Source organism: Solanum verrucosum, unplaced genomic scaffold (assembly GCF_900185275.1).
Source record: "Solanum verrucosum unplaced genomic scaffold, falcon-dt-bn FXZP01000055.1, whole genome shotgun sequence".
Taxonomy (NCBI): domain Eukaryota; kingdom Viridiplantae; phylum Streptophyta; class Magnoliopsida; order Solanales; family Solanaceae; genus Solanum; species Solanum verrucosum.
In genome coordinates this window covers 256,263-266,184 of record NW_026020149.1, presented here as the reverse complement: position 1 = coordinate 266,184, position 9,922 = coordinate 256,263, and the positions used below count along the sequence as shown (strand labels likewise).

Here is a 9,922-nt window from a genome sequence, read left to right as displayed (position 1 = left end):
TTAATAGACAGTGTACAAAATATATGTCATATTTTGATTGATCTATATTAGATCATGAGTAATTACGATAATAAATGACAATAAATTGACAAAAATGATGGCAGTTGCTTGATTACAGTAGCAAAAACAAACAGAAGCGTGATTACAGTAGCAAAAAATAAACAATAGCTTCATTACAAAAACAAATTCAATCAAGCTTGTTTAAGATTTGTTGTTGTTCACACATGTAGTTCTCTTGTGTCCGGTTCTCTTACAAATTGAACACATGTTCCTTCTCTTACTCTGAAAATTCTCACCGATGCCTTTGACACGTTTTCTTCTTTTTCTTCCAAGCTTGGTATCAACAAGAGGTGGAAGAATCTTCACATTAAGCAATTCTTCTGGAACACACCATTCCGACTCCAGAGGGACAACATTAATAGAATCCATGTATGCAAGAAGGTACGCTTCAACTTTATACAAAGGCGAAGAGTACTCATAGATGCTCATACCATACTCATTGCCATGCTTCGATCGCAAAGCGGCCATCGCGTGATCACAAGGTATCTTGATCAAGTCATATTCCCTACATGAACATGACTTTTCCAGTAGGTCCACATAGGTAGTAACACCCACACCAAACATGGTAAATTGATTGTCGTCCCCGGTAGCATTCTCCACATATAAGGAGTCGCCCTCGATCATTTTTTTTCTTGCGATTTTTTCCGCAGCCGACACCATTTGATTACCCATTGATTTGCGGATATATGCATGCCTCTCCCTAAAAAATTCTCCAAACCTCTTAGCAATTGAATTAAATATAGATGCCACAAGATACTCTCTTTCGTCTATCAACATAGCATTGAGTGACTTGGCGATATTTGTGGTCATCACATCATATCTATTGCTAGGAAAATGTGTCCTACTCCACTTCTCAAAACCAATATCATGCTCAAAGGCGATGGCTGCCGCGGGGCATTTGTTCTTGAATTCTACAAAATGATTGTCAAACTCCTCCAAAGAATAAGCCTTTGCCACATTGTAGTAAAGATAAAGGTAATCTCCACAATGTTGATTTATGCGGAGATTTTCACCGAAGTACCTCATACAATATCCGTGGTGAGCATGATTGTAAACGTTCACAATACCGTTGGCGATACTCTTGTGTCTATCGGAGATACAGCACAAATTTGGTTCATCGACTACAATCTCCTTCAATTTCTCAAAGAAGAATTGCCAAGAGGCCTCAACAAGATTTTAAAACAACGAATATCAAAGGAATGATGATCGGTGCTACTATGACACATCAAACAGAACTTTCCAGAATGTAAAAAGAAGAAATAACCGAAGAAATGAAGATCCAAAAATTATAGGATCCTAGAGTCAAGTAGAAACATCTGAAGATGATCTTGATAAAACAGCCAACATATGCTTCATGGCACTAGGCAAATCAAGTGGGGTAAGACCTTTCAATTGTTCAAATTGTAATGACTTACAAAACTCTTTAGATATGGTCACTGATGAATTGCAGAAAGTTATTGATGAATACAATAAAATTGCTCAAGAAAAGATAGATCGACAGATTCTTCTAGAAGCAAGTTAGATTGAAGTCGACTTACTAAAAGAGTAATTAGAGAAAGTAAAGATGCAGTTGAATAACATCTGAAAATCTCCCAGTCATAGCTCTATTAGATCTAATAGATTTACTTTCAGAAAATCTCCAAATCATAGCTCCAGTAGATCCAACACATTTCTACCTAACACTCTTCATAATAACTCATTTCATTCCACTGAAACCTCTGTTAAAATTACATGTTATACTTGTGGTGATCTTGGTCACAAATCTTTTAACAACGGGAAACATTCTTTTGGAAAGTGGATTTGGAGACCAAAAGTTGCTAATCCTAACCATCAAGGACCCAAAAATACTTGGGTACCTAAAAAAGCTAATCTTTTTGTTTTGCAAGAGCAGTCCAAGAAAACCTACAAGAAAGGAATGTGGGTACTTGATAGTGGATGTTGTTGACACCCAATTTTGGACCTCCACAATATAGATTAATCATCAAGCTTCTTCAATTTCAAATCATTTGGAATAATTTCAAGTTTTTAAAGTGGTTTTAACCTTTTTATAGTATTTTAAATAATAAATATGTTTTATATAATTATGTATATAATTAGTATATTTTTATTAATATTCAAAAATCATCTCAAAAAGATTTCATTTAAGTTAAATATTTTATTAAATTAATTTAGTTTAAATTATGGTTATAATTTTGAATCATTAGTTTATAATTAACCTAATTATTTTATTTTGTTAAGATTAAGAAGCTTGTTAATTAATTAATATTAATTCATCTTATTTGGATTTTAACCAAATTTGCTAATTAACTCAATTTGGTTAACTTCTTAACTTTATATGGCTATAATTGCTATTCATGTGGCTATCTCCTTATTATATATCTAACCACATTCTTGACCCTATTCAACCCTCCTATTTTTTCTCTTGCATAAACTACCCAACCATCCATTCTCTCCTATATATTCCTCTTCTTTCACTGTTTGAAAGGGCTGGAAAAAAAGACACAAAATTCCTATTCAAAAGGATGATTTTCTTACTTGGAAAACCATGAAGTTTCATCATCTAAAATAGAAAAAGGAAGGAATATTTCAAAAGCTTTTGGACCTTGAAACTTCCGGAACCAAATTCAAGAGCTCTTCCCGGGCTTGGTGGTGGAAGCTTCATTGTTGTTGGCTCGTCCTCGTCCTAGTTCGCTGCTCCGAGAAAAATAGAACTTCTTTCTTGTCTTTGTTAGCTTGTTTATGTTGCTCATGGGTTGAATTTTGGCTTGACTCGCTCTACCGAGTATTTCCTTATGGTTCGCTGCTCCGAGAATATGGCTTCTTTATGGTTCTTGTTTTGTCATGAATTCCATCGTGTTGTTCTTACTCTCATAATAAATAAGAAGCTTTCCTTGCTTGTGTATCTGGTTTGCGAAAATATCCCGTAAACTTACCCTTCATGCTTATCTCTGAATGTGTTCAATAAGTATTAAAGTATGGCATTAAATGATCTTAATAGCATATTTTGATTTCAATTTTGTCTCTTAAGTGAGTTATTTCCATTAGTGTATAATTCATGTTCATTTAATCTTTTAGTTTCTCTACAACTATTTTGTTTTAAGACTCTTAAGGTTAGACTAGGTTGGGATGCTTTTCCTGTTTTGTTTTGCTTAAAGTGACAATTCGTGATATTTGTGCTTTGCGCCCAGATTCAATGTTTTATTTTTATTTGCTAATGATGTGTTGTTACATATTCTCTTCTAATCCTTATTACTTATTTTCCTTGCATGTGATATCAATTCGAGTCCACTTTGGACTCAATCCTTGCATTCCTTTGAGTCAGTTTCTTTCCGAGTCAGCTTCGTTGATATCGAAATCAAGTTTCGAAAGCAAGTATACAAGAAATCGAGCTGATATACAATTTTTGTATACACTTAGAAGCAGCAGATATGCACCAGTATACACTGAGTGTATATTGATGAAGCAGAAACGAAAATGGGCTGAAAAAGGGCCCAAATGGTGCAGCCTTTTATTTCAGTATTTAGGACAGGTGGAAGAATGGGTCAAGCCCAAAACAAAGTGCAGCGGGTAAGTTTTTGAACTGCCTAGAATTAGAACAGGGAGAACAAGATTGGGCCTGTCAGCCCAACAATTTGAATGGCTTAGAGTTAGCACAGGAGGAGAAAATTTGGGACTGCTAGCCCAACAGTTTGAAATTTGGACAAGAGTCCAAGTTTATTTTTTCTCCTTACTATTCTATTTTATTGTTATTTGTTTGTCTAACTCTAACCTTTTATTTGATTTGGTTTAATTTAATTAAATTTTCAAAAGATAGTTGTTTCTTCTTTTATGTTTAAATTGAAATATTTTATGTTACTTATTTTTATTTATTAGTTATTTGTCAATATAGGAGTTATTTTCCGTAAAAATCTCTTTTAGTTTATTTTCTTTCAAAAAAAAAAATGAGTTTTCTTTACTTAATTAGCATTTTCAAAGTTGGTCAAGTTTTTACTCAAGTCGTAGGTCAACCGCACGTTAGCGGACACTTAAAGTGCTTAACACCTTCTTGAAGTGTAAATGGAACCCCAAACCCCCTTTGATATTTTCAAATAATTTTTCTCTGTTTTAAAGTATTTTGAAAATTATAAGTTTTTCTTGATTTTTCTTTAAAAATGTAAGTGGTGACTCTCTTATATAAAATTGGTTTTTCTTTACAAACTAAGTTAAATCGATTTGTCATAAAAATCAGTCTTTTATTTCTTTCTTTTTCGTGAAAACAGATGCTCTAGACACATTTGTGGAAAGAGAGAAAATTTCAAAACTATCAAAAATGGAGGATTCGTAAGATTTGGATTGGAACTATTACTCTCAGCTCATCATGTGACCTAGTAGAAATATATCTAGTTGATGGACTCAAACATAACTTGCTCAGTATAAGCCAATTATATGATGCCGGATTTCAAGTCTCATTCAATACAAGAAGTTGCACAATCAGACATCCAGAGAGGAACACTACTATTATTGGAGACTAAATTGATAATATATATGTTTTAAATGATGTTGATCTACCAACACTAACATGTCTTACTGCAGTTTCTAGTGATTCTTGGCTATGGCACTGAAAGTTGGGGCACGCACGCATGCACGCTCTTGAGAAACTATCTAGACTTGATCTAGTCATTAATTTACCAAAAATAAATTTTGAGAAGGACCACATTTGTGATGTCAGTCAACTAGGTAAGCAAAATCGCTCATCTTTCAAAGGTAAAGACGTTGTAAGTACTTCTAAACCTCTTCAACTTCTACACATGGATCTTTTTGGTCCTACTCGAACTGCTAGCATCGGAGGTGAAAAATACGCCTTTGTTATTGTTGATGATTTCTCAAGATTTACATGGGTAATTTTTCTCTCTCACAAAAATGAAGCTTTCTCTAATTTTGAGGCATTTTGCATTAAGGTCCAAAGAGAAGCAGTATATTTTATTACTACCATTCACAGCGACCATGGTGGAGAATTTGAAAATAAGGTCTTTGAAGATTTTTGTGCTCAAAATGGGTTCACTCAAAGCTTCTCTTCACCCACCTAAATCTCCTTAGCAAAATGGAGTGGTAGAAAAAAAAATCAATCGCTACAAGACACGGCTAAAGCAATGTTACTCGATTGAAATCTCTCTGATCACTTTTGGGCAGAAGCAGTAAGCACTGCATGTCACATTCTAAACAACTATCTTATCAGACTTATTTTAAAGAAAACTCCTTATGAACTATGGAGAGGGAAGAAACCAAACATTGGCTACTTTCATCATTTTGGTTGCAATTGCTTCATCCACAATAATGGTAAGAATAATTTTGGTAAGTTTGATCCAAAAAGCGACGAAGGTATTTTTCTGGGCTATGCACCAATCAACGGAGCTTTTCGAGTTTTCAATAAAAGAACCTTAAGTGTTGAAGAATCTGTTCATGTTGTGTTTAATGACACTACCCCAAGAATGCTGGAAATTGAAAACAGTGATGATGAAGTGCCTCCTCCCAAAAATTCTGAAGAAAAAAAATACTTATAGAACCGAACAATGAAGAGCTAGCTCCAACAGAGGGAGAGTCGACTACCCAGTCGAAAAGACGACAGTTCCTAGAGAATGGAGACACAATGCCAGCTATCCAAACAAATTTATCTTGGAAAATCCAGATGATAAAATCTAGACTAGATCATCATTGAGAAAAAAAGTTTCTATACTCTCGTATCTCAAATGGAACCCAAACGAATCAATGAGGCAATGAAAGATGAATCATGGGTGCAAGAAATGAAAGAAGAAGTCGATCCGTTTGAACAAAATAAAGTATGGACTCTCACTGAAAGACCAAAGAACTATTCAGTAATTGGAACTAAATGGGTTTCTCGCAACCTAAATGAAGAAGGTAAAGTGATCAGAAACAAAGCTAGACTAGTAGCTCAAGGATACTCTCAACAAGAAGGTATTGACTATGATTAAACTTTTGCCCCTGTAGCAAGGTAAGAATCTATTCGAATTCTTCTAGCATATGCTCTTTTAAGCATTTCAGATTCTTTCAAATGGATGTTAAAAGTGCCTTTTTAAATGGTTTTATAAAAGAGGAATTTTTTGTCAAACAACCTCCTGACTTTAAAAATCCTTCTTGTCCCGACCATGTTTTCAAATTATCCAAAGCTCTCTATGGTCTGAACAAGCTCCAAAAGCTTGGTATGAAAGCTTGAGCACTTTTCTTATTAATAATAATTTTCAACAGGGCAAAATTGATACAACCCTTTTTACTCAAAAGACTGATTCCAGTATTCTTATTATTCAAATTTATATTGATGATATAATTTTTAGAAGTTCTAACCCCTCTATATGCGAGAATTTTGCAAATCTCATGAAAGGAGAATTTGAGATGAGCCTTATGGGAGAACTCTCCTTCTTTCTTGGTCTACAAATAAAGCAAACAGACAAAGGAATCTTCGTTAGTCAAGGTAAGTATGCAAAATAACACATTAAGAAGTTCGGAATGGAAAAAGGTAAAGCCTTTGGGACTCCAATGAGTCCCTCCACATGTCTAGATACATACACAGTAGGTAAAGAGGTCGATGAAAAACTCTATCGAGGAATTATTGGTTCACTCCTCTATCTCACAACAAGTTGACCAGACATAATGTTTAGCGTCTGAAAATGTGCAAGGTTTCAATCGGCACCAAAAGAATCTCATCTCATAGCAGTAAAACGGATCATTCGATATCTTATTGGGACATCCGATATGGGACAATGGTATCCTTTCTCTGATAACTTTGATTTGATTGGTTATTCAGATGCTGACTTTGTAGGAGATAAGCATGATACCAAAAACACTAGTGGAACATGTCAATTTTTGGGAAAATCTCTCATCTCTTGGCGTAGTAAGAAGCAGACTTTCGTAGCCCTTTCAACTACCAAATCTGAAATATTTGGAAGTTGCGAGTTGCGGTACCCAGTTACTTTGGATGATGCATCAACTATTGGATTATAATTTATCTTATAAGGGTGTTCCTATTTTTTGTGACAATTCCAGTTCTATTAATCTGTCTAAATATATTGTGCATCATTTTAGAGCAAAGCATATCGTTATCAAGCATCATTTTATTCGTGATCATCTTGAAAACAATGATTTCTTGCTTGAATTTGTTGACTCTGAATATCAGTTGGCTGATAATTTTACGAAACCCTTACTTGAAGACATTTTTTTTAACTTAGAAATTGTCTTTGTATTACCGCTCCTTTTAATTAATTTTACTTGTTCTTTCAATGTAATTATTATTTGCTTAGATTTGTGTTCCTTTTTAATTACTCTGCAACTCTTCCTCTTCTTAATCTATTCGTCTTCTATTCTGAACCATCCCATTTATCAATCCTCTCATCTTTCATCTTCTCCCTTCTTTAAAAAAGAACTCTTATTTCCCCTCCTCTCTCATCTCTTGTTTTTCTCTCTAAAAATGGCAAGCACTAGATCAATGACTTTTCTTCAAAAAAACCATTGAAGCCTCTTCCAATTCTCTCGAATCTCTCTCTCTCTCTTCTCGCTTATACCCATTTTCCAATGAGGAGATCTGATTCCTCTGAAGCTAAATCTATTGTTCAAGCGTCTTCTTCCAAAAAGTATCCTTTTGCTGCCAAGAAGAAGGAAACCAAAAAGGCTCGCTCTACATGCTCTGAATCGTTCTCTCCTGATGGATCACTCAAATTTTGGGTCTCGAGTAGAAGATCAAGTATGAGTCCCTCCAGAAGCGTCCTTTGGTTCCTGGTCGAGTCATAAATCTAGAACAATTGGAGGCATCTCATTGCGCTGTAAATTCCTTTTTTTCGAGTTCAAAAACTCTCTTTGTTGCTTCAACTATGTGGGATTAAACTTTATGAAGAACATGCTTGTTTGTTTTATGCAAACCTCTGGATCTCTGAGGACAGTGGTGAGTAGGAAACCCTAGTTTTAGGGAATCGTATTGTTGTGAATGATCATTTATTTAAAGAAATGTTTGGTTCTGAGTTTTCTGGTGATATTTTGTGTATGCATGGTAATATTTGGCCTGAAAATTTTGAAATCTTCCTAGAAGATGCTAAAGTGTTTGTTGCTCAATCTGATGCTGACTTTACCAACTTTGGTCCTCTTTCCTTATGTTTTGAGAATCGTATTTTAGCCCACATCATTTCCACTACCTTGGTTCCAAGAAAGGGTTCCCTCATCAACATCTCAAATAGATATGTGTTTTTTCTTTGAAAAATCTCTGTATCAATTGGGCTTTGTTGTTTCGAGAGTACATGTTTGAGAGCTCTGAAGACAACAACTCATCTGCCAATTTGTCGTATGGTCTGCTCATCTCTCGCATCATCATCGACTCACTTGTGGATCTTTCTCAATTTAAACATGTGTTTATTGATGTGACCTATGACACCAGAACTTTCTCTACTATGGGGTATGTCCTCATCGACAACAAATAGCACAAGAAGGAATCTGCCAGGGAAAGGGCTAAAGCTCTCAAGGCTTCTTGCATCTCAGATGACTCTGCTACCATACTTCTCAAGGAAGCTAAGAATATCAATGTACATTTGGATGGGCTAGAATCTTACATGCAGGTACTACAAGACACCATTGGGAAAGTTCTCCAGATAAGCAAAGACTTAGGCACTGATATTGGAAAACTTCGTCTAGAGGTAGAAGGTCTTAAGAAGGCAGGAAGTCAACTCCATCAAGTCGATCGCCGACTCTGCCCATACCGAGCTAGCTGCCTCTGTGCATACTTCTTATTCCAACTTCTCTAAGAATGTTGAGCGCTCTTACAACTCTTTCTGCAGGAATGTGCTCAACACTCTCAAGTACTTTCTTGGTGATCGTTAAGCTGGTGTTTCCTATTTCTTTTGTCTAGACTTGGTTTTATGGGACTATGTCCCCCTTTGTTTTGGATTGTAATATTGGGGTCTCTTTCCCTTAATACTCTCTGCTTATTTGTATATCTATTTTTGCTGCTAGTGTTCTAGTCTTCTAACATGTTATTTTGTTTTTTTTATTATTATGTCAAAGGGGGATAATTAATTCAGATAACTACTTGGAGCACACAATGAGGGGGAACATATAGAAAGAGGGAGCAACACAATGACAAAATAGGGAAGTTTAATTACATCATATAGTTATAGTTGTCACTATAAAAAAAAAGGGGAGATTGTTAACTTATGTTATTTTGGATAATGACAAAACCAATATGTGTAGCAAGACATCAAGGAACAAAATCAGGGACAAGATTGTTTCACCCGAATCAATCAAACTGAAAGAGTAGATGCAGTTAATCAAGGAGAAGTTATGGATGCAGTTAATCAAGGAGAAGGTTGATTCACCAAAATCAATCCAATCCATAATTAAATTAACTCTAATAAATCCAGAAAGGAAAAGAGCAGAAACCACCTCTCAAGATAGCAAGAAGATCATAATCAGCAATTCAAAGATTTCAAAGAATCAATAGCAGTAAAGCATGCAACAATTCAAGATTTCGAATAAACAAACTCTGATTCAAGGCAAACTTAGTATTACTCAATCAAGGAGAAAAGACACTCAATCAAGGAAACATTACAAGTCCTTGATTAAAGGAAACTCCCTTGGGTTTTTCCTGTTAGAGCTACAACGGTCACACTTCACTGCATATAAAATCAAGACCTTCCTCAAATGATAGATGTGTGCAACTTCAGTTGAGCTTATATTGTAATCTTCTTTTATCTTTCATAAAACTTTGTACTCACTTGAGTGAACAATTGAAAAGAAAAGAGAAAGAAAGATTTTGAATGTAGGTTTACATGTAGAGGTAGTGTCGAGAAAGAAAATCCGATTTGCATATTAGATAGGATCAGATCCC

General features: G+C 35.0%; 1 protein-coding gene across 1 annotated transcript; it reads right to left on the bottom strand.

Moving 5' to 3' along the window:
- Positions 1-201: 201 nt before the first annotated feature.
- Positions 202-2,722, bottom strand: LOC125828041 (uncharacterized). Its single transcript, XM_049507344.1, has 2 exons — positions 2,663-2,722; positions 202-1,224 (listed from the first exon to the last, which is right to left on the bottom strand). Exons 1-2 carry the CDS (start codon positions 2,720-2,722, stop codon positions 202-204), a joined length of 1,083 nt encoding a protein of 360 aa, XP_049363301.1.
- Positions 2,723-9,922: the final 7,200 nt, after the last annotated feature.